Source organism: Electrona antarctica (genome assembly GCF_951216825.1).
Source record: "Electrona antarctica genome assembly, chromosome: 20".
NCBI classification, from domain to species: Eukaryota; Metazoa; Chordata; class Actinopteri; order Myctophiformes; family Myctophidae; genus Electrona; species Electrona antarctica.
The window spans coordinates 15970898-15996808 of NC_136801.1; the positions used below are offsets into that span (position 1 = coordinate 15970898).

A 25911-nucleotide genomic window follows, 5' to 3' on the forward strand; every position below is an offset into this window, starting at 1 on the left:
TGACTCAATCTAGCCCCGACTGCCAAGCCTTTCCACAGCTAATTCTGGAATTGAGCTGTAAACAAATACTCTTTGTATATGTACATGCCTGTGCGTGTGTGTGTGTGTGTGTGTGTGTGTGTGTGTGTGTGTGTGTGTGTGTGTGTGTGTGTGTGTGTGTGTGTGTGTGTGTGTGTGTGTGTGTGTGTGTGTGTGTGTGTGTGCGTGCGCGTGTGTGTATACATGTAATGGAATGTGTGCAGCATGGGTGAAAGTGCATGGAGCTGAGGATTACGTAACCTACCGGAACTAACCTTCCGCAGACTCATCAGCCAGAGCTCAACTGGTCAGCTAAAGCGCTGTGGCCAGATTTATCCCCCAACAAAAGCCACTGAAAGGAGCTCTTCTGGAGAGGGACAGAGCGCTCTCTGTGGAAAGGTGTGGAAAGAAAACACATAGACCAGGGGAGTGCGAGGAGTGGGGGTGGAGTGGAGGGGTGGTGGGGTGGGGTGGGGTTGACTGTTGCTATAGCCGGTGTTTGTGTTGGATTCTTCAGTCTGTAGCTAGACAGATGGCTTAATGTCTACCTGGCCCGCTCTCCATTTGGCACAAATATCTGCCCAAATGGATAATGGATGCTTTCAGCATGGGAGAGAACGCTGGAGGGGTTTCTCATTGTATGCACCCAAATGTATCCGTGTGACACTACAGCATGGACAGTTTTTCATCACCCTTTCATAAGACCGCCTTACATAAAAGGTCATTATTTTTAGCTCGTCATTCATGAAAGAGCATATTGCACCTGATTGCGACTGTAGGTCGCATTTACTATGAAAACCTGCATCTGTCGTCCGCCCGTTAGACACCCCACGCCTCCATATATGTTCACGCCTTGTGGCATCACTCCTCCAAATATGTTCACGCCTTGTGGCATCACTCCTCCAAATATGTTCACGCCTTGTGGCATCACGCCTCCAAATATAGCCATCTCCATATATGAAGATCACGACACTGACCTCATCTAACCCTGGATAACCATACATGGAGAAGACTGGATCATCACCTAGATCTGCATATATGGAGCCGGCCAGCAACTCTACATCTGACCTCAAACCCTTAGATCTCCTGTTCTGACATCCCATATGTTGATCCTTCCCTATCCGACCTTCCTGTTCTGACATTCCATATGTTGATTTGACCTCATCAAACCCTGTACACTCAAGACACGCTCCATATACGGCCAGTACAGAATTCATTCCATATGTTGATCTGACCCCCCATGCCAAAGCGCCAGCGCTCGCCCAGCAGTCTGCCGTCACCCAGGCGGATGCGTGCACACGACCTCGCCCTTTTTAGGGCTTCTAGCCCTCAGGGCGTCTTACAGGTTATTAAATCAAGATAGATATGATCTGTCTAAAGATCTGCGTGGTATATGTTGGATGGAGGAATTTAGATAACCACCCTCATTCGTGCGTGCTTTACATTCTATACCTACCGTCAGAGCCGGACTTACCGTTGGGCTAGGGTGGGCTGAAGCCCGGGGGCCCCCGACTAGGGGGCCCCCTAATTGTAAAGTGAAATCCAATTCAAGTGAAATGTGTGTATTGTTATTGTATTTAGTTGTATTATGGTTAAACCATTGAGAGCTTCTGCCTGCCTGCCTCTCTTTTTAGGGGCCTGGGTACCCCAAAATGAAAACAAAATAGCCCAAATTTTTTTCGGCCTCGCGGCTGCGCCGCTCGGCCAAATCGCGGGACGCACGGCTTCGCCGCGCGCCCCAAGGGGGCCCCTCAAATTTGCTCCAGCCCGGGGGCCCTCAGCAAGGTAAATCCGGCTCTGCCGTGGGGGTTTTATATGTCAGAACTGGTGCTCGCTAATTGGCAGTTAAACAGTTGAAGTGTTGCTTCACCAGTCATGGCCTGAGGTATTTAACATGGAGGACATTGGAGGTATAGTGACTCCATTGTGTGTCTGAGCTGACGTCACAACTCACAATTGAAACCTACATGGTGAAGTACATCTTGATGATGTCATCAAGATGTACTTCACCAATGGGGGGACTTTTTTTTTTATTATTTCCACACAACAGCTCTAAGGTATAATGACATAGTAAAATGTTGAAAATGAGTGGTATTCCCCTTTAAAGAACCCTTTCTCACTTCCAGTGGTGGACTGGAAAGTATTACTAAGGACATTTACTCAAGTACCTCAACTACAATTTTGAGGGACTATTTAATTATTTTGAATATTTCCATTTTTCAATACTTCATACTTCTATTCCACTACATCTCAAAAGCAAAATGTACTTTTTCACCACATTTGAAAACTTTAGCTACTAAGTTATTTTGTAGATTTTTATTATTATTACAAAATCGTACGTTAACCACCTATACGTTGACTATTTGAAAATAGCAGATCTACAAGCTCACAACACGTCGCATTTTGGCATGTTGTGAGCTTGTAGATCTGCTATTTCCAAATGGTACATGGTACAAGACTAGTTTTTATTGTTGGTTAAAGAAAATAATTAGTACCTTTACAACCGCTTCTGCTCACTTCCCCTTATATGTTACCCCCTCTCACCCAGTTTCAGGCATTTACGCTCAAGAGATACAAGTAAGTAATTTGTAGTTGATAAAGTTTGTAGACTATCTCCTGCAAAAGGTTTACAAAGGCACAAACATTCAAACTAGGTGCAGGGCAGAAAAACACATGACAAAGAAAACAAAATAGAACAATATCACCTGATGACGAGCTAAAGTAGATGCTCCAATCGTCACCTTTGGTGGTCATGTAATCGATATGCATGGGAGCATGATCCACTGTATGGAATGAAACTATTCCCATGCAGGGCCAGCTGGTTTACATTATCACCCAACTCAGATGATTTTATAGCCATGTGCCTCTTTACAAATGAGGCCATATGGGCTTTACACACATACTAGCTGGTGCTTAGCATGTTAAGGCTAATGTTTGATAAGTGCTACTGACTGTACAGAGAGACAGTGTTCTTTGTTCTCTTATTATTCCGTGTTCAGTAAAAGGGAAAGCATCTGTGCCATTGTAGGTTGCTTTCGCTATTTAAAAAAAAAAATCAACATTTGGGAAAGCATCTGTGCCATTTTAGGTTGCTTTCGCTATTTAAAAGAAAATTGTGCAAATCTTTGAAGCCAGATATATATTTTTAAAGCAAACATTTTTAACTCAAATCTTTGCTTCTGGGGGTCCCTGGCTCAAGATAATTTGATATGACATTGGGACTCGATCTTGCAATTCTTTCACACAACAGTAGGCTACTATCTCTAGGTTAGCAATGTTGGTCTTCAGCAGGTCATTGACTTGGGAGGAGGGACAGAGTTGATCCATCTTGTTGTGGATGTCGAGCTCTTTTGTCACACACCACACAAGGGTTCTGTGGAATAGTTTTGTTTACCGTGCTTGTCACGTGCACACTGCACAGTGTCTCAACACTTTATCTCAACAGGAAGGTCTTGTTTGACTGGTAGGTAAACAGAGTAGGTGCATTGGTGCCAGAGGGCTTATGGATGGATGGCAAATCACTAAGTGTGTAACAGAATCATAGCGGTTGTTTGTGCTTACAGAAGCCAACCTCTAGCAGAGGTGTCAAACTCGAGAACCAGATTGCACAAAAGGTGACTTGACTCAGTGCCACAACCATTTGGGTGGACGTAAATACATTTTCAGCCTGTTGTCTCAGTCACTGCTATAAAGTATATCACTTTACAAATTTTGTTTATTATTAAGAAGAATAGTGACTTTAATTATTTACTTTCGTTATTGGTTATTAGGCTACAGGAAATATGATATGAGAGGTGAAACAAATTTGCCCCCATAAACCCTCTTCCCCCAATAAACCCTGTTCCCTCTATAGTGCCATGAGTGGCACCAGACTAGAGGGAAGGCCATGGCGTCACCAAGGTCAGAAGGGTTCATCTGCAATCTGCCTATTAGCTTATGAGATAAGATATATATTGTGTGCAGTGTTCAATTGGAACTTACCATCTCTATTCACGGGGGAACATTTGCTGAAAATAACTAATCTATAAGCTCACAATGCATCACGTTGCGGCACGTTGTAAACTTGTAGATCGACTATTTTCAGCAAAGAGCCGACCAAGTCCTAGTTGACCAGCCCAGGTCAACTAAGAATGAGTTTACCAAGTATAAAGGCTTAAGTGGTTTACATTTTGGCCTGAGATAGTTGGTGGTATAGAGGGAAAACAGGTCATATTTAGGGTCAACTCACAACATGAATTTGGTAGTATGAATTGGGCTGGGCCTGGGATGAGATGAGAGTGGGTGGCCATTTTGAGCACGACTCACCTCCAATCAGTTTGAGATGGAAGCTGCTCTGAGGCCTCTACTTGCTCTCTCTCTCTCCAAGCACTCCCACAAGCTCTTGGACCTCGGCCCGCACTCACCCAGCAGGGGCTGTATCTCATGATGATCAGCGGCCTGTCAGCTGAAGCACACACGCACACGCACACGCACACGCACACGCACACGCACACACACAGACACAACCTCCTCATCCCAAGCCCTGCATGTGTTTGCCAGAACCTCAAATACACCTCCCCCACCCTCCCACTCATTCCCCATGCAGAGAGAGGTGCATTGAGTTACGGGCCGGGGAGCGGCGGCTTGGAGCTCTCAGCTAATAAAGTCCAGGCCTTCCAGGCTTGGAAATGTTTTCGCAGACACTACTACACTCCTCCCAGTCCCAGCTCCTATTGTCTTTGGAGGAGAGGCAGCATTCGTCGTGTGTCACTGCCCTGGACGCAAGCACGGCATCATGGTTGGGTTTCAGCAGAAAACTGGGGCATGTTCGTCAAGATATTAAATCTGTCCCTGAAGAATATTGATTTTTTTTTCTTCTTTTCATTATGGCTGTATTCATTTATATATAGGCCTATAACAATTTACAAAACATAATCTTTTCCTAAATGTTTCAAACACTGGTCGTTTTATTTTTTAATGGAAACTTAAATCCTCACCTAACGTTAGGTAGGTGAGGATTTCACTAACCTATGCTGATAAACGTTGGTGATACAAATGCATCTTATTGCTTCTAAAGCAGACTGAAATAAATGTGTAGAACTGACATCAGAGACAGGGATACCGTGATACAGCAAAGACACTGGAGTTGGCCGTTTGACATGTCTTTGGTTTGGCCCTTACAGTCATGTGCACAGTGTTGCAGCTGCTGCCTCAGGAGTGGGTGTATACCACAGTGCTGGTTTCTGTTTGTAACGCACCGTGCTCTTGCAAAGACGGGTCGGCTTTCTGCCTTCCCTTTAAAGGCCCTCCGTGGTTGCTGCGGTTACCGGGCTTTTTTGGACTCCCTCTCTATAATTGAGTCTTGCGTTTTCGTCCTGGATTCCACAGGCCTGCACAAAGCAGTGATTATTCCTAAGCAGTGGACTGGGCCGTGGAGGGGGGGGGGGGGGGCAGAGACGGGGCTCTTGAATGAATGCCATGGCATTCTCATGAATCCCATTGGCTGCTCATTCTGTCCTCACCATTATGAAATCCCCTAGTGCTGGGACTGACCCTTGGCTACAGACACGTTTGTTTGATCGTCTCATCATGTTGGCTGCACATACAATGGGACTTACTTGACTAAGTTCAACCAGCAGAACCAAGGGCATGCAGGACACTAAAATAGCTCAAATTATGTCACTTCGGTAACGGAAATATTCAGCAATATGAAAAAACTACAAATAATTTTAAGTACACTATGGAGTGGAAATGTTGATGCACAGTTGGCATGAGTAGACATCAAAGTCAGTTTTGTCTTTTCCATTTTCATTACAGGTAACATGATGTTAACAAAGTGAAATGGAAGACTACATTAAATGGCATCAAAAGTTTTAGCAGCTCTTAACATTCTTTCCAGATTGAGACCTTGCACTCATTACCCTTGCTCTGCAGCCCATGTCAAACACCAATGGCTTCCCTTAGAACTAGCTCAGTCATCCATCTCAGTACACAGAGTATAACTTTTCTTCTGTCCTCAAACCGCTCTCTTGGCCCCTCAATGACTATGTGGTAAAGGGACAGAAGAGATTAACTTGCACTGTTCAATGTGTTGTGTACAAAGGCTTTCAACAGACCATATTTAAAGTACCATTCACAGTAGAAAGATGAGTTGAAGCCCTGAGAGAACAGGCGGTTTGAGCGTGCTGCATTGAACTGGGGCATTGTAATGTGTGGAAGTGATATCAGATAGTAAGAACATAAAACCGATTTAACACGCATAAAAACCTCCATGTTAATTTGTCATACCATAATCAAATCTACACTTATTAATCTACATATTTGAAATCTCACTAAAATCCGATTGCCACCAAGTTTAAATCAGAAACTACCATAATATTCTTAAGTAATTTGATTTTTGTCCCATAACCCAAAACTATGCCATGGAACCCGATAGCTTAATACCCCTTCCCCCCTACATACAAGCTATTGTAGTTTTGTACCAGATTGAACATGGACAGAGTTCTGGTCCTTAGTGTGTACTAATAACACATAATAATGTATGGAGATACTTTGAGAAAACAAGGAATTTACGGCTTTATTTAAAACATAACATTTTTCTTAAAAACAATACAACAGTGGACTGGTTTATAGTCAACGGCATGGCAATAAATACAGTTTGGGAATGCAAAGGAAAATAAACATGATGGCACAAATATGACTATCCCTATGTGAAAACATAAGATGGGAGTAAATTCTGGTCGTCCACTGCAACAGAAAAGCCATTACAAAGTACTCACTCTTCACTTCAGGAAAATGGCTAATTGTTCCAGTGATTCATAGTTTGGATTCATGAAAATGAAAACAGTATAAACACTGGCTCATCCAAATGTTTCAACCCCTTTCAAGCTGCGTATCAACATTTTTGATTGGCCCTATGAAAGTGGTAACAGAAAGGGTTAAATGCACATGATTATAATCAGTCTGTAACATGTAAGACTGCTACACAGGAATGTTTCATTTACAGGTAATCACCATTGTAGAAAATCCAGGGATTCAAAAAAGGATTGTAACTTGCCACAAAGCTGGTTCAACAAAGTTATCACTACTTCACAGTGTCCCATATATTCTTAAGGCTTCAAAACAGTAGATTTAAAAAAAGAACGCAATCTAACTTACAAAAAAAATAAGGATTTTCAACACTGTATCTCACCATTCTATGCTTATGACTATAACTCATTACAACCATTGCTTGGTGAGGTGGAATAGTAAAGCACTCAAGGCAATCTCTCTCTTTATGCTTGAATTAAAAACAAAACAAAATATAAGAAGACTAGCGAGGATAGCAAAAGACTTGCTCTGTTGTGTTGATAAAATACACATGTTAATACTGCTCCGACTAGCGGTTCTGCATAAGGGGGGAGGCTTGGTCACTAATAGTCAATGCCCTGGTCATTGTAATGGGCAGTACTGTAGTCCTCGTGGTAGCTTCCCTGGTACTCCTCTTCTTGGAACTCGGCCTGATAGTCACTGTCGCTGATCTCTGAACCGTTGGTGCCCGTTCCTTGGCTACCATTGGCATGGATGACAGGCTCTGTGGGGCTGGCGCAGTATTTTGGGTCGTAGACCTGGCGGCCCAGGCCGTACACGCTCATGCCCTTCTGGGATGCCACCTTGTTGGTGCCCATCTGCAGGGAGATGGTGGAGTTGTCTATGGGCTGCTGCTGCTTCTGGTCAAAGATGTCTCGCCGGGTGCCTGGAGCCGACATGCCAGCCTACAATAGGTAGCGAGCAAAAGCAAATGCATTTTAGATAAAAGTCTGTTGTACCTTTGTGCTCTACGGGACAAAACTTTGCCGTCTCAGTTTTGGCAACAAATTTCACACTAGCATCCGACAGGTTACCGGTCAAGTAGCCCTCTATTCTATCGTCAATGTAAACCTCTAACTGTGCTTGAATTGAATGAAGACAAAATAATAAATTACTACTGGCAAAGTCTGGCATTTAAAACAAAACCTCCTTTCAGTACCGCCACACTGTTAAGGTTCACTTTAGGGAGACGACCACTTTAAAGGGGTGAGTTAGCTTTCACCTGGCTGGCTCCTTTGTTGGTGCCCATTTGAAGACTTATGGTCGTCTGGTCGAAAGGCTTGTCTGTCATTGTCTTTGGGTCATAAAGATGTCTTCTAGTGCCATAAGCGGTCATTCCGGCCTGGCTTGCACACTTGTTTGTTCCCATCTGAGGAGAAGAACAGAGCCACACAATAGAATCCTGTTACTTTCAATTACACAGGAGGGGATGAGTGGATGAAACCAGAATATGTTGAAATCTCAAAATTTGAGTTTCATCGAAAATCTCAATATATTACTTTGTTTACATTTTTGAGTGGTGCAAACCACTCCAACAACTGGCTTTGTACCCGTGTACCCGTGTTTGTTCGTACCAAAAAAACGAGCATGGTTGCTATGGTTAGCAACCAAAAAAACGAGCATGGTTGCTATGGTTAGTATGTGACGTCACTGACATCACAGATATCACGTCAGAGTGAATCAATCTCTATAATCAAATTGCACCACTCAGTTCACACGGGTGTGATTTTTTTATTTTATTTGACAGTCTCAAAGAAAAAACTGACCCAAAGATGGTTTATTATAATATACTTTACGAGGACCTGTGAATCTACCGTAACTAATAATTTGTTATTCATGTCCTCACTGTATTGCATTACTGCTCTTGTTTTTTAATGTTTATGCCTTGCTTTTCTTTTCTTTCTCTTCATTGCTCTGTAAAGCACTTTGAGCTGCATTTCATGTCATGAAAGGTGCTATACAAATAAAGTTTTATTATTATTATTAATAAGAATATTTAGCATAACTCGCCTGTAGTCCAATGACACACTGGCCCGCTCTGATCTTCTCATGATCAAAATGCCGTGTTTGCTTGTCTGAGTATTTCACCCCGATGTCACACTTTGTGTCCATGCCTTTGGTCTTTGCCTAGAGAGTCACAGAGATGGTTCATGGTTATTGATGATGGCATTTTTAAGACACAAATGCACGTTAAAGGACCACTTCACCACTTTTCAACATCTCTTCATATAATTGGTTCTCACTAATGTTCATGATAAAACACCACCATTTTTTTCCTACTCAGTCTGTCTCATAGGAGGGCTTTGGGCAGTTCGGACACCCGTCCACCAGTGACATCATCATTAGGCAGATTTCTTTTTAACAAGATTTGTTTTAAAATATATTTAGATTTTTATTATCGTGAGAACGATGGCTTCAACTTTTGCATTGCAACTTTTCAGGAAAAGAAAGCCTGCCGTTTCTATTAGCTTGGATTCACCATCGATGATGTCACTGGTGGACGGGTTTCTGAACTGCCCACAGCCTTCCTATGAGACACAGACGGAGTATGAAAAAATGGTGGTATTTTATCATGAACATTAGTTAGGACCAATTATAGGAAGAGAAGTTGAAAAGTGGTGAAGTGGTCCTTTAATGCTGAGGCAATATTGTCCTCAATGTGAAAGGTGGACAACTCACCATATTCGCTAGCGATAGCAGCGAGGTCTGGACTTGAGTCAGATTCCCATTCTCAAACAGGTCATTGGCCTCAAAGATGTCATTGGGCTTCAGGCCATAGCCCAGGGTAGCTTTGATGAAATTACCAAGGTTTTCCAGCTGGAGAGAAAAAGTAGGAGTGGGGCATTCAATAACAACAATAATTGTATTTGTGCAGCTCTTTTTAACACCATAGTATATAAAGCTGCTTTGCAGAAAAAGAAAAAAAAAGACACAATCCAAACCTCTAACAAAGAGATAATTGGACCTTTAAGAAAATATTTAAATGAAGAATGTGAGTTGCCAAGTCTAGCTTCTTCAGGTAATAAGAGAAGGCTCAATAACAGGCCAGAGACGGTAGGTTGTTACTGAAAGTAGCGAAAGCTTAATGAATGAATGTCTGGCCTTCTTCTCATCGCACGACATGCAGCGACAGGTCTTAACTCTTAAATGAGTTGAATGCCCTCTTTATGTTGTCAACTTCCTAGCGTTTCCTTAAATAAAAATGGCTCCCATTATCATTGGAGGGTGTGAACACTTTATAGAAGGTTTAGCGAACAAGTCTTACCTTGTGCCAGTTCAGCTGTGAATGGTTGATTTTCTTTACTGAACCAGGCTGCAGTTTGTTTATCAATCTGGAGGAACAGGAAGGTTTTTTTTAAAGGGGGGACAACACATTCAATGCCGTCATTAACCACTAAAACCCTCTAGACTTGGAGGACCGGAGTTGTCTCAGAGTCTGAAATTGAACCATGTGTTTGCATCTACACGAAACACAACCTGCACACACACACACACACACACACACACACACACACACACACACACACACACACACACACACACACACACACACACACACACACACACACACACACACACACACACACACACACACACACACACACACACACACACACACACACACACACACACACACACACACACACACACACACCTTTGCAAGCGGAAAGGACACAAACAGACTTACTCGCATAAAATGACTCCATCTTTTAATCCTTTCTGGAAGGTCTCCCCAATAGCCATTCCTGTCACCTCCTCAATCCAATAGCGAAGCTCCTCTTCTTTTTGTAGATCATATTTCTGGGCAATCTAAAAGTGCAAAGAGAAAAGTAATTACTTTACTGTTCACAGATTGTCCCACAGCACATGTCACTGGTCAGAAAAACCCTGCAACGACTGCTTTGACAATACAGCCGTTCCCTCTCTATTTGTTGTCAAAACAGGGGCAAATCAATGCAATTCGAGGTTTCAGGTGTGTTATTGTGATGAAGACATCACAGTCATAACACTAGGAAAGACTAGTCTTAAAAGAACACCAGCGTGAGAAAATAATACATGCTTTTATGTTTTTTTGGAATACCAAAAAAAACACTAAAGCCCATGATTTAAGTATAGAGATAAATTGTTAACTACAAGAAGCCGAACCTTTAACCTTTGTTATGGGAATTTCTTTGTGATGTCCGGTCCAACTTTATTAGTGTTGGGATTGTTTAGAAATCCCTGATGGATTTTATTTGCAGACAAAAACAAACTCATTCCCAGACAAATGAAGTGGAATTAAAGAAGAGGATGGCTAAAACACCAATTCTTTGACATATTTGAAACCAATTAATCACCGTCCCAAACTTTGCACTCAAGGGATTGTCAAGAGATACAGGATGTGTCCATTTCCCACAGCTGTGGTGTTCCGAGCAATCCGAGGTACAGTCTGAAAGCCTCCGAGGTCACTCTCTGTCTCTACTTTACTTGACAAAGACCACAAGGTCGAAACGTCGTATTCTTTTGCCTGCCCGTCGCTAAATAAAGTTTGGAGCATCTTAAAGTGAGTTGCGAGCCCTTGCTTTCTTTTAACTCTGTCTCTAGACACATTGAAAACAGCTGAGGAGGGGTTCCCAAAATCCCCCTCAAAAAGATCCAAAATCTACAAGCTCACAAGTCACAACAAGATCTGCTATTGTCACTACTTCTAACACTTTTTAAATGTATTTATGGAAATATAATTTATTTGATTCATGAAAAGTTGAGTTTTTTTTTCTTTTAATCTTTTGATTTGAATATATATTTTTAATTGAAGAAAAGGGGCATTTACTCGAGTCGCAACCCATAAAAACAAATAGTCTGCACCCCAAAGATGGGTCCCAACCCACTGTTTGGGAAACAGTGTATTGGAGCATTAGAAAGAACAGAGCATGTTCATTTCCTCGCCCACTCAATGTGCATTGTCCACCATCACTGTAGTGTGTGTCAGATAAGAGGCAATCCCTGGTGGTTCCAGGATTTGATCGGACAGTTGAATGTTTAGGAGATGTCTCGTCACCATGTGCACACAAACACGCACCTACGGCAGGTTCAGCTATATAAAGTTAAATAAACTTACTGGGATGCACAAGCCTTGCTACGGACATATTTTTGTTTTGTTATGCTAATTGTTTTGGTTGTTTTAATAATTTTTATCCCACAATTTTGCAACCCATTTTTTTCACCCAGTGTCAATTATCTAATGAAATCCTGGGCACTACACTACCTCTACAGTTCCTTTCCCCTCCATCAGGCGCCTGGCCAGGGGAGGCAGTTTAGAGACCAGGATTACTGCATGTTTTTTGTGAGGGTACCTATCACCTACCCTAGGGGACACGGGGAGAACATGCTAACTCCACACAGAAAGGACCTTTTGCCAACCCCACCCAGGGTATGGGCACTGAGGAGAGAACACAGCACCCACAGCGTCGCCAGCGGGAATCAAACCCAGGACCTTCTAGCTGTGAGGCGATGGCGTTACAGTACTGACTGCGCCACCGTGCCCCTATTATGCTAATTGTTACAATTCCAATTTTGTAAACAGTTTTGCAATAATTTTATGGAAATTATTACAGTCTCTGAAAAGAAGACTTTTACCTCAACAGAAAAAGCATCAATCTTATTTGAAGTAATCTAATTAGTGTCAGGATACCAGACAATTAGAGCTGTCTGCCTACCATTCGTCTTGGGATTTCTAAATCCTCAACAAGTACAGCCACTAAATCTACACCTACTGCTTATTAGGAAGCCAATCATGTCACTGCCCCAACATAAAAGGACCACCCTAAAGACTCCAGATAGTTTTAACCATGACATCTGGGAGGTTGTCCTCAGTCTCTATTTGAGCACAGTATTTATTTTAGAGACTGACTTGTGAATCTAACATCTGATTATACGTTTAGCCCCTAGTAAACCCTCTGCATGTGCAGAGCACGCAAACAAAGCTCTAGTAAATAGAGCAGGCAGACTTTGTTCTTGCCTGATGGCCTCCCTTGGAACATGTCCCATATCCTGTGGTTATTATTCTCTTATTCAGTTCAACTTGGAACATGTCCCATAGCCTGTGGGTATTTTCCTTGTTCCCCATAGAATGTTGCTATTATTCTCTTATTTAGTTCGATGAGAAAAACAAGCCCCATAAGGAAGCATTCACAGAAGTATGTCAAATACAGCTGGTTCTAACAGCACAATAAAACACAATAGTGGTGTGAATATAAAGTGCACAGACCCCACCATAGCTCATTGTAAGCAGCATCTCAGTACTGTGGCAGCATAAATAGGCCTATGTGTTTAGGGCCCAATTGATATATAGGTGGTTAAATAAAGGTTCAGTTCATGTCCATCTTTTATATTTACCCGTTTGCTTGTTCATTGTGTAATTAAAGTGAAATGCTGTTTTCATAATTTACATTTTATCCATTTGTTTGCTTAAGTGACCTGTTTCCAAATAGAAAACTTAAAAATAAAATAAAACCAAATCTAATTGATTTAAGAACATTTTGCACTAAAACAACGGTACATCTGTGGTCTCTAGAACTTTGCAAAATCAGGATCGGACCCAAAGATCTTTTGGCATCGGTCGAGCAGCGAGCTCTCCTATTTATCCTAAAGACAACTCGGATCAACCAAAGAAAGACAAGTTGAACTCTATTGGATGCAAATGGCAGGGGGAAGACAGCAAGAGACCAAACATCTGGCGACTCATCCTCTCACCACAGTTTGCTCTTTGTGTTTGTGAGGGTCGGCTCAGCTGCGGGGAGATTATGACCCAAACTTTTCTCTCGTTAGCAATGTACTATTTTCTCTTTTGTAAATTATATTTGTATGTCTTTTTTTTCCTTCTTTTTTGCAAAGTCTAGACTAGATTAGTTCAGTTGGGGCTTGGTTCTCAAGGTCACTAAAATGAGCAAAGCACAGATATTTGCCATTGGAAATCGGGATACATTTTAGGCTTAACTGCAATGGCATGAAGTAGGAATCTGTACAGTAGTAAAAATGCTGTAACCAAGCTGAAAATTAGGAGAATTCTAGAATCAAGACAAATCCAGAATCAAGCTTTTTATTCTGTGATATGATGCGAATCATGACTTCATGTGGCCAGCCTGTGACATAAGTCACAGACTTTAACCCATTTAGACCGTACAATGTGTGGGAACGTCATAACTACGCATTAACAGACGCATTTTCATTGATATCGAACGATAGTTGGCCTCTAAGGCCCCAACAGGAAGCACGCACATCTCCAGAAATTCTACAGGTGCTGGTCAAAAATATACGTACAGTGAAAACTGTTTCTCTGCTCCCAGGATTTTTTTTTATTGGTACAACGTTTCGAACCTTGTGGGTCCAATAAAAAAAAAATCCTGGGAGCAGAGAAACAGTGTGCGGACATCCCCGTTTACCGCTGCAGAAAGAATCCCTCGTATCTCGTTCAAAATATGAATGCGAGGAATCATCAAGCGATTATATCGTAACGATAGCAAGGTAAGCAAGCAAAGATATGTCTCCCGATTTTTGTCCGGAACGGAAGGGGGGCCTTTACAGAGTAAAAGCGGCCATATCTTCCCGGCAACCCGAGCTTCTATTTTGAAAGAAATCCCGGTGCTGATTGTGTTTTAATATGTCACATGTGTGAATGTGGGTATTGTCCATCGTCCGAGGAAATGACAGAAGTCTCTTTCTTCGCTGAAGCTTGTAAACCTGTTGTACACATGACTTGAATTTGATCGATTGACTTTTCTCATGATACCACTCTCATACATTGTGTTCTCTCGAATCTGTCGAAACAGCACCTAGTAACAGCATGTAGTCTCACCATGGCTGGAAAGTGGAAACGTTATTGTACCGGTCCATTCATAGCGATAGATGTTGGATACTCAAACAAAATGACTATTCATTCTACGAATAAACCTCAGTTGTGCATAACATACATGACACATCTGTTTCAGTCCGAGTCCCATTAACTTCATGAAATTAAAGCGAAATCAGAATCAGAACGAGAAACTCTTTGTCATTGTACAAGTACGAATGAAATTGAGGTAGAAGCCCTCAAACTTATTCAAAGACATAAAAGTACAGTAATCATGTGCATTCGAAGTTTGGCGCCAATCAGTCCAAAAGTAAAGATTAGCTCCGAAAAAAACACATGCACACACACAGTCTCCTGACTCCTACAAAGCCACGCTGTAAAAAGGCCAGGGAAAGATAAACCGACTGACTGCCAGTCAGTCTTCTGAGCAAAGAAAAGCTTTGTTTCATTTTCGACCAATTAGCCACATGGGGTCTACATTTCACCAACAGGCCAGTCAAGCATGACAAGCTATTTTCCTCCAGTGCGAAAAAAGGTCATGTCCCGGACACATTCTAATATAATGGGCAGGGCAAAAAGTGAAAACTTCACCCCTCTGCCATCTCGGTGAAGGGCAAAGGGGATGTCATGTTCCCAAACAACTCAATGAGAGGTTGAGGGGGAAGGCTAAAGCGGAACATCTTTGGCCATAACGTCAGGCCTGACAGCACTGTCATTTAGGGAATTAATCAGAGGCATTCTGTGTCACTGGTGTTTTGAAGCCATTCCTGAGAACATAGAAGCCTCAGAGAAAGAGCTGGCATGATTAGAGAAGAGAGATTTTCTCTCTCTCTCTTTCTTCCCCCAACAGTTACTTTCTAGGAGGGTTGCCAAAACAGGCCAATGGAAAAAAGAAGTTTTCTTCATCTTGATGGAGTCATTAAAATGAGCTTCTGAGGGGAATATCTGGAAGGTTATGGTTAAACCCCAGTGGAACTGACCCCCCCCCTCCTCCTCCTTTCCATTTCATCTCTGAACCTGAATTCCCTGGTGGCCATGGTCGTGCGAAACATTGCAAACATTTCGTACAAAGGAAGTTTAGAAGGCAAGTGGATGGGATCTTATGTTGGGGGAGTCCTGAGGCAACTATATGAAAATCAATAAACTGACAGAAATACAGCATCCCCCCTGAGAAGCCCCTCTTCTCCCATACTCTGAGCCCAAAGCTGCAAATAAAATGAATTTCAAACAGTCAAACAAAAAAAACGATGCTTCTCGCCTCTTCTAATCCTTGAGGACACCCTCAGTTAAAAGAAAAACAAACAATATACTAAAGTACAGCGAAAACAAGAACCACAACAGAATGTGATAACGTCCTCGAACACTTTCACACTGATTAACCATTTGTTGAATCATACACATGACCGAGTACTGAACCAAGGCTGAACAAATAGTCCAGCTGCTATTCATTAATATTTAACCATCATATAGCATAGAAAACACTCAACAGACCAAATCATGTGGTGAGAGTGGGCATGCCATCAATGTAAAGTGAACTAGAAAAGTATAAGCCAAAATAAAAAAGTAACAAAGATTTTGGATCAGCTAAATTAAAATCGCCCAGGACGAAGTTCTTTGTCCTTTCTATTAGTAACGCCCGACGCTCAGGACGAAGTATTGTCCTAAAGACGAAGTTTATTGATATGAGAACAGATCGCCTGGCTGTATAGCCCAGGCGTGCCTGCTGGGCTCTCCTCGGTGACGCGCAAGACTGAGACGTCATCAAAAAACTCCCTCCTCTGTTTAGCTGATGAAAACGAAAATCTTAAAACGTTCATAAATCGCGATCTAAATCATCCCGTCTTTTTCTGAAAAAAGATCCTGTGTTAGACGGCGATCCGCGGTCCAGTCGCTAGTCTCGATAGATTTATTCTTGTCTCCCGTTGTTGTCGATCGATTCTAAAGTGCTGTGGCTATTGTTAGCTGCTACACAACATCATGAACTTCCGGCCGGTCCGTCCGGAAAGGAGTCCGTGTTTATAAATCGACTGGGCGCATGAATGTAATGGATTAAATAGTTCCGGGCAATTAAAGCGTTAAGTGCATGTTCAAGACAACAACGCCAAAGTCTAATTGAAGACATATACTGTGTGTATAGAAAAATAATTGAGCGACAATATCTATTAAAAAGAGTTATATTATCTAGACTCCTGTAAATAATTACAGCGTTAGATTACACTTAATTCCAACTAAAACAAGTATTATGATGTTCTGGTTAAGGCACCATTTCCCAGAGGCCAGTTATAAGAACAGTGTTATTCTATGTTAATGTCCTTGACTACTTGTCCTTCAATTATACAGATATATCCACAGCTAACACAAACAAGATCTCAGCAATGGCCTTCTAAAGAACAAGATAATAAGAATAAGTCAAGAATGAACTTGCTGGCGTCAATGGGACTTGAACAATAGTTACAGGAAGAGAATCTTTCCTGTTGATCTAAAAGTAGAGCCGTTGGGTCAACTTGACAACAGAAAAGTATTTGTGAAATCACAGGGCAATGATCGAACCAATCTAATCTACCAGAATGTTCTGTTGTCAGCACATTGCATGGGAACGTGCCAAACACAGCCTCCCAGGATGAGTTCCCTATCTGTGGGAGTGGTGTTCTAAAAACAGAACACAGCAGTGCCAGTACCTGGTGATTTTCAACTCATCAGCTGTCTGACTGCACGGTCCTGCCCTCATCGCCACCTCCCTGGGAACCCTAAAACGCAGTCTCATGAATCAGGTTTCTTTCAAAACTGTCCTGAAAAATGGGGTAAGTGGGTAATGCGACGGGCATGTAGTGCGTTTGTATCTCACAGACACGCACTGCACACTGCATGTACGTGCGTGTCACGTGATCGGCATGTGATCCAGCCAATCACAACTCTGTCGTGTAAAATGGCGGTGCAGCGGAATTCTATAGCAGAATTAGCTGTTAACATGATGCCGATATTGCAGAGAAAACTGCAATTCTTATCCCAACATGCATTTCACTGCGTGACACACGTGTCAAGTGATCTGCGGTAGCCAATCGGAGGAAGGAAATGGTGGCACGATGATGAAGTAAATGAAGATAGTGCAAGCACGTTTGGTGCTTGTAAGCAGAGTATATTGAGGCCAGAGCACAGGGCAATGTCGTGTGCGCGAGGGGCGTGTAGGCGCGCTGAGCGCCGTTGCGTTTGGAGATGGATCCATAAGCGAGCAGCAGTCTTGCGCAGTGCTACAGGAGGGGGTTATGACAGACAGACATCTCTCAAATTAATAGATAGTCAGTGTTTGTTAACTTTGTTTTGATTTGTTGATGACGTGATGTATTATGTGTTCTTTTTAGGCTATGTTGATGAATTGAATACATGGGACCACAATGGAAACTAATCCCCAGGACTTTTTTTATTTATTTATCCTTTTAGCCATAATTACTGACTGTACCTTGTGCCGTTTACATTTTTGACAAATAAAGTATTCAATCAAAAACCCACAGAAAATGGCATGTCATCAACCAGCACACCTATCCACAGTTGACCAAAACATTGAAGTACCACCTTTAATACACAAGCCAGGAGAAGAACTGTGTGTTGACAAAGTGGGTAAATTGTGCAATGGAGAATTTCTTTTACTTATGTTTAAAGACCGTGAAGACAAAATGGCAGTCTGTGTAATGGCTGGTGTTATCAGTGGAGAGACCGCAAACCCAAAATGACATCCTTTTCAGATCCAGGCGATAGCTAGGCTAAACTTTGTAACCTCTCCCTCGGGGTCATTGGCACTTGGCTTGTGTATACAAATATGAATACCCGTCTTTGTAAAGTTCTCAAGGCATATAATCACCTGCCATTTGGAATGAGACTAGTGATAACACTGGCTGGTGTGGTGGTACCATTTCAGGTCTGACATGGCTTCACAAAGTTCGCAAACACTCCAAGGACTACCGTTTGTTCCATTGGAACAGAATTTACAAAAGAAGGCTCAAGTGTCAAAGCTTTTAGTCCGAGTTCAATCTATGGGCAGTTGACCGCTTAAACAGTAATTACTTTGACCCTCAGGGGTCGATACTTGTTCCACTCCTTTTTTTCTCCCTCTAAACCTTTTCAAATTTTCAGAAAGTCCAGTTTTGATGTCAATATAATAAAACAGCTTAACATAACAGCAAAATAAAATGTATGTTTCCATTTTCCATTTAATCTCATATCCCTGTAGTAAGAAACAGAACAAAAATATTTGGGGAAAACTATGCCGTTGTCGAACTTGTCGGCGTTCCAAATAGTTGTCTTTTTGGCTTGGCATACAGAAACACAAACTCTGTTGTCCTGATGTGACATCAACGCGCCCACTCAAAGGCAAACCAAACTTCAAGGGGGCGAAGAACAAACTCTACCAAAGATACTTCAGGGTCATCATGGCCTCTAGAAGGTTGATGAGTGATTGAATCAGAACATTGTTGTTCTATGTTCTAATTTGCCACGTGCCTTAGCTTAGGTATGCCTTGATACAGGCCTCGTGTTCAGTAAGACAGTCTATGTTTTGTATTACATTATAAAAAAACTAAGCAATCATCCGATTATACACACTACTTTGCAATTTTCATTAGCAATAGACAACGGTAGGACAAGGTAGCCTATTGGTGCATGTTGTACAACCCATTGTATGTACATCAGTGACTAGTAATAAGAAAATTGTATTGTGGCCTGCGGAGGTTGACAATCAGTGAATTGATGTCAGCTGAGATGTCATGCGTGCACATGTGTCTCACAATGCTCATGAATCTCTCTTCCACCTCATCCCCAACCTAGTGTTTCTCTCAGTGTCTCAAATGAAACTTGCTTGAAGTTGCTTCTACCATTATTAGCGAGACCGACTTGCACAACTAGACGAGCAAGTCATCAAAGTTCATGACCTCATTCCCTCCTGGGGAAAATTTTAAAGTGTGCTTAAAGTTGACAGATGTGCTCAGAGTCAGACACAGAGGAGTGTGTTCTCTTGTTGCCATTCTGTCAAACATTTGGCTAACACTTAAACCTACCTCAAGGTTAAAACCTTGAAAAGCTGGCTGGGGTGAACGGTACCCAGGTGTTTTATTACAGGGAATCACCAAGGTTTCAGGTTTCACTTTTTCATTGGAATGCCTAACAGCAACGTTTTTCTAGATAATGGGCCTGTCAGCAGGTTTGTGCTTTCAATGAGTGTGATTGTCACCTTAAAACGTTTCAGAGATGCAGACATATTTGGCTTGGGAAAACAAAATCTGACAATCTCTTGAAAACGTTGCTGACCGACAGCAGCTGGTTATCGTCCGAGGTTAACAAGCAGATACACTGGAAACCAAGCTGCTTTCCATTTCCTCTGTCAAAAAGTCTTGAATGTGTATCACCAGCTCTCCAATAAAAGCCTGTCTGTTGGCAGTCACACTGGAAAATATCTATGGGAATACAAGTAGAATTAGGAGCAGAACTAATATTTTGATAATTTCATGACTCTGCTCAGAGCCTCAGACAAGCCCATATGACCCATTTTAAAGTGTGGATTACCTCACCTAGGGAGTTGTCAGTCATGCCACAATGTGAAGAAAAACTATAAAGTGAATGGGAGCAAATAACGTTGCCTGACAAAGCAGCAGACGCATGACGCACAAGCAGACTCCTAAATTACTGACTGGATCAGAAAAAGGCCACAAGAGTACAGCCTAATAACAAAAAAATAACTAATTAAAGGACAGCTTTATCCAAAACAGATTTCAGCGTCCTAGCAGAGCTGCTTGCAGACGTGTTCTCAATACAAACCCATGTCAAATGAGAACACATTTCTGCCACACACAATGGAGTATGACTGTATGACCAAAGTCAGTTGACAGTCAGAAACCCATTTTAATTGGTGTCCTTCATTTCATTGAATGGAAATCCTGCTACAGCTGCAATGACATTCTAAATATTGTGTGCTTCCAATTTCCTCACTCATCTTAAACACTTTCTGTATCTTTGTGCGTGTATCGGCAAGGGGGGGGGGGGGGGGGGGGGGGGTTGTTATTCTGAAACAGGAAACGGGGTGGGGGGGTGTTGTATAGGAATCCCAGGCAGTCTAATGCATACCACTTGCAGAGTAGCTTTATGTGGCAGTAATTAAACCTTCAACATCCCCCAACCCCCCGAATCCATTTTGTTCATGTGCACTGTTCATGGGCAATTAGTTCATTAATTGAACAGTCTGTTCATTCAACTTCATTGTGTGAGTAGTGGGAGAAACAAATTAAAACTGGTGTTCAACTTTAAAAAGCAGATCTTTGAATGTTGGCCCCTCAGACTGTTCGGTGTAGGATATTATTTTCCAAAAGTAAACATGGATTTAAATCTAGCAGTTGTCATTTCACTTACAGTCAGAGCAGACTCAAATGGCATATGGTAGGCCAGTGGGGGGGTGCATACTTAGTTTAGACTAGTCATTGGTTAGACATGGGTTAAGGTTAGGTTTAGGTGTGCTGCCCAGTGGGAGGTTAGGTAGGGTGAGGGTTTGAGATAGGTTGTAGTTGTAGGACTAATGACTGGTCTAACCAATGACTAGTCTAAAAAAAAACAAGTAGCCTACTGTCTAAACTAAGTACTGCACCCGGCCAGTGGTTCTAACTAACCTTTACGAGGCTGTGCCTGTGACCCATGCCTCTGGATAAGCACTTGGAATATGTAGAAGTTGAGGCATTTAATTTGGTTTGACTAAGTTCCACAGACAAATATTGTGAAAATAGCATCTCTACAAGCTCACATTAGCTTGTTTTTTCATTTCTTTCTTTTGAGTTATTAAAAAGGTCTTAAAAGTTCTTAAATTGTCACTTCACTGTCATCTGAAATCATATGGGGGGGGCCCAACCCACAGGTTTAGAACCACTATATAGGCTAAGAGTAGGCTATGCACATTCTGACTGTCTTCTTTAAATGTTATGTTAGATGCTTGTCTCTTACAACACAGTTATTTTTGACAGAAGTGCAAACGTAGGCAATAGAAATGGTTCAAATAATGGAGAGAGGGAGGGATATAGCCTACTTTTTCCCTTCCTTGCCATGCAGTTTTTCTCTCCCCCACAATGATGTCATGATTTAACCATTTTTTCTACTAATAGGAGACAAGAGGGGGAAAAAATCATTTGAATGGCCCAGACCACTGTTACTGATTGCAAAGGGTCGTTTGTCAAATGCATTTACGTTTAAAGCTTGTTTGTGTTAGACGTTACCATGTTTGGAAACTTTGCACAACTAATGTTTTCAGATGTTAAAAAAAGAGTAATATCTGGGCTAAACCTTTGCCACACAGACGGCACATGGGACATGGCATCATTAACTGACTAAAACATCGTCAATAATACTGATAATAGTCTTTACTCTTTATCGACGCGCGTGGATATTCTAATATTAATTAAAACTATAGCGTACTATCCTCCAGCTGGCGCCTTCCTAGCCCCTCTCGAGACCCATGTAAAGTCATCCAAATGTCAGAAAACTTTAACGTAGGATGCCCAGACGGGCTAGCGCCTTCCTCCCTATGGGAACAATGAGATGGAGCTTCTCTCCATCATTTTCAACATTTATATGAAAACTCAGCTGGAGTTTTAGGATAAAATAGGAAAGCTTCAACTCAAGACATAAGAATTGTTTTAATAAGTCCTACGCCTGTGTTCCGATCAATGAACATAAAGATTTCCACAATGCAAGGAAAAGTTTTTATCTTGGGGCCGCAATTTTTAGCAGCAACTCGAGATTTAATCAAGCATGAAATGTAGCCTACAGTCTGAGCTGCACATATTCATGAACTTCCAATGCGACTCTCACTCTACAGTCTCCACTTTGATAACTTGATAACTGTGAAATTAGGCATTTCTTAAAACTCGAAAACAAACAAATAAATAAACAAATAAATAAAAACAAAACGTTGCTAGTATACTTACTTTGCTTTTCACTTCTGCTGATAATCCATATGCTGGTCCCTTATTGAAACTACTAGTCATTTTTGTTTTCGTACGAAAACAAGTCAATCGCTACAATGTAGCAAACGCGACCCCCTTTGTGCAACCTTGTCAAAACCACGAGTTTCAGGGTCCTTATTTAAAAGTCCGGAGAGTAAATAAATCCGTGTGTGATCGCTGTGTGAGAGGAGAGCGGGAGTGAACTAAACAGCAACCCGATTCCACAAAGTACTGCCTCAGAATGTTTGTTGGGGGAAAAACGGCTAAGATTTGACGGAGCAGTGGGAACCAATGAGAACAGCCTCCGTATGAGCCTGACTGTCTGTTGTTGACAGTCTGCTGAATGTAGGAATTGATGATGTGAACCGATGCGTGCTGTTTGGGATATCAAATTAACGGTGCATTTTCACTTTGAAAGACAACCTTCTCCCTATGGAAATTAAAAAGTTATTCCACATTTAACAATCATGTTGTATTTTGGTATTTGACTAGATTATTTTCATTTCAAGCAATTGAATGCGTTTTCTGGCACATGCAACAAATATATCACAGTGGCCCGTTGTATCTCTGATTGTAAGTGTGACTGGCACATGTGAGACAGAAAATATAGCCCACTAAGCACTAATGTAGTTGGCTGTGTGGGAGTCAGGTCAAAGCAGGCGATGGCGATGCTGTGCAATGCATGCAATAAACCCAATGACCCACACAAGACACAAGGATTCCTGGCTGCTTCCAGGTCGAGGGATGTGTGGATGCTTGCTAACCGCACAGCATGATGAGTTTTACAGTAATGATATGTTGAACATTAAGTCAAAAAGTTGACATTATCAAATTTGAAATGAAACAGCTGTACACACAAATACATAAACATACATGAGAAGTAGCCTGCAAATGCAAATCTACTGAGAGAGAGAACTAGCCCAGAATGCAAAAGAGTACACCATTAGAGAACATCAGTTGGTAGCGTTTGGCATATCATGGACAAAATATTAAATTAATCATATTTATTATTTGTGTTCATGGATGCATGGGGACATGTAAGTCTTTTCATTTAATTTGTATGATAAGGGTGTCATATTCTCCTTAAAGATCTGGGTCATCTTCAGAAGACCTCTGATTTCAAAAGATACTTTAAGGTCAATATTGGCAGTTCCCCATTCAAAGACAATATAGCTCAGTTCTGTTCAGCCCTTAGGTTATGGGCTACAATTCTACATCATTGTATAGGCTTTGTATTCACTCGGTATAGCCTAAAGTCACCCACACATTTCTTGGTGTGTCTGCATTTCCCTGGAGATATTTTAGTATGTTTTAAAATAGAATTAAGAGCGTGATTTATGATGCTTTAACTGCTACATTGTCAGGCATAACCTTGATAGCAAGACAATCAAATCCAAGACCATAGACACTGTCAAGGAGGCTTCTTACAATATTAGTCCTGGCATATGCTCAGCAACATGCAAGGAGGTGCCTTAAAAAACTCCCCTCGATGGATCACCTTACCTTTCCCTATTGGAGAACAACCACACCGGGGCTTTAGTGCCCCTCATCTCATTCCCATCAATGTAATAATAACTTAAAAGAGGGATTGCCAAAATCAACAGCACACTCTGGCCGACAGCCACAGATGGAGGTTTTTTGAGAGCCACCACCACTGCCTGCTCATAGCTCTGTGTCTGAGTTTATTATGATCCCTATTAGCTTCCACAAAGTGGTCGCTAGTCTTCCTCACCGACCGTATAACTAAAACAAAAAGGCAATATCAGCAAAATAAGTGAAATCGCTCTACATGATTTATAGCCTACTACGACCATGTAGTTCACAAAAAACTAAGTGTCACACTGTACACACATACTCGTGTTCCCTTTAGTTGTTCTTGGGGTATTTATCGTACATGTAGGCCTACATGAAATTCTTTCCCTTTAATTATTTCTCCTATTATGAGCAGTGGATGCCATTAATATGGCACCTGCAGAACCGGCGACTTTCCGATTCCCAGAGGGCCTCTCTCATCACTCGGCTAAATTAGGCTTCATGGTGCTGGTTACACTGCGGTACTGGTTAATTAAATGGTAAATGCTGCCCTGCTGTTGGCAGGGTATCATTTATGGTTTCTATGTTCTCAGTGAACTCAACATTTCGATCCTGTTGGGTTGATCATTACCACCCAGCTCATTGACTGTACAGCAATTTATGTGACCAAGTCAACATCACGCAGCGAGCTTAAGCAATGCCACAACCTAAGAGTTAGAACAACCCTCTCTTATCATGTGACACAGATATAAGTAGTCCGTTTCTCACACAGATGCTCAGAGATATGTCCTATAAATAGCCCCAGATGTCAGCCGGGGCCACACACTTTTTCACTCTCCTATTGGTCATGTTCAGAACGTCTCCATTTAGTCAAAGTTCTTCCTGTCCTCCGAGCCGTGTCCAGGAAAAGGAAAAGAACCACAACGGAAACGCAAACATGAGTAACAATGCTTCTTACACCCAAAGCATTCCTGAAAGACAATACAGTAGTTTCTTTTTAAAGTGTTCAGTCTCTAATCTATTATACATTTGAAAACATGTGCCCAAGCGCACGCACAGGAACAAAAGGCACCAGCTACTACGTCACTGACACACTGCAACACGCTGCAACACACACTGCAACAACACACTAACACGACACAGCCTTACCCTCCGCGTCGATCCACGGCTATCTCCTCATGTCGCGCCGCACGACCACATTCAACAACACCCGCGTAAACACTGTCATTGCACTGCCACTAAAGCCGCCTCCCGTCCACACTCACAAACAACATCAATATCAATAATAAACACAAACACGCCACAAGCACCGACACCCCCGCCTAATTTGTTGCCAGGTCTATGAAAACTAGCCCAGAAAAAATGCCATTCAACACGCTACTTACAACTCGCTTACAATTCGCGGACCTGGCAACACTGCATCCTGTTTTCCCATTGGCTACGGTTGCTACAACACGCATTTGCACTGCATGATGGGAGCAACACAGCTTAATGTAGGGGTCACCGATTGCTGTGCTACATCCCCCTCATGTTCTCACCACCCCCTTCGGCTACTCACACACACTCACCTACACAATTCTCCACATGCAACACAGGCCCCTTATTGGCTAGCCCCCTCACAAGGCGATCCCCACGCAGCCAGCCACACACACACAACGGCCACGTTCGCAAATATCGCACTGAGCGCACTGTGCAAATGCAATGCAAACTAATAGGCGAGTGTGCTTCGCC

General features: G+C 42.1%; 1 protein-coding gene across 2 annotated transcripts; it reads right to left on the minus strand.

The window, feature by feature from the left end:
• Nucleotides 1–6556: 6556 nt before the first annotated feature.
• Nucleotides 6557–25443, minus strand: cnn3a (calponin 3, acidic a). Of its 2 annotated transcripts, none has more exons than XM_079490150.1 (7): nt 25330–25443; nt 10535–10656; nt 10112–10178; nt 9526–9663; nt 8857–8973; nt 8069–8215; nt 6557–7751 (listed from the first exon to the last, which is right to left on the minus strand). In XM_079490150.1, the coding sequence occupies exons 2-7, from the start codon at nt 10588–10590 to the stop codon at nt 7410–7412; spliced, it is 867 nt and encodes a 288-aa protein (XP_079346276.1). In that variant the 5' UTR covers nt 10591–10656; nt 25330–25443; the 3' UTR covers nt 6557–7409. The 2 variants fall into 2 exon arrangements, with proteins under 2 accessions (XP_079346276.1, XP_079346275.1); XM_079490149.1 differs by lacking the exon at nt 25330–25443 and adding an exon at nt 22630–22948.
• Nucleotides 25444–25911: the final 468 nt, after the last annotated feature.

Coding starts and splice junctions, on each gene's coding strand:
- cnn3a (XM_079490149.1), bottom strand. CDS start 22,689: ATGACTAGTAGTTTCAATAAGGGACCAGCATATGGATTATCAGCAGAA. Junction 10,179..10,534: donor GATGGAGTCATTTTATGCGA/GTAAGTCTGTTT, acceptor CTGTTCCTCCAG/ATTGATAAACAAACTGCAGC. Junction 8,216..8,856: donor AGTGTGTCATTGGACTACAG/GCGAGTTATGCT, acceptor TCTTCTCCTCAG/ATGGGAACAAACAAGTGTGC.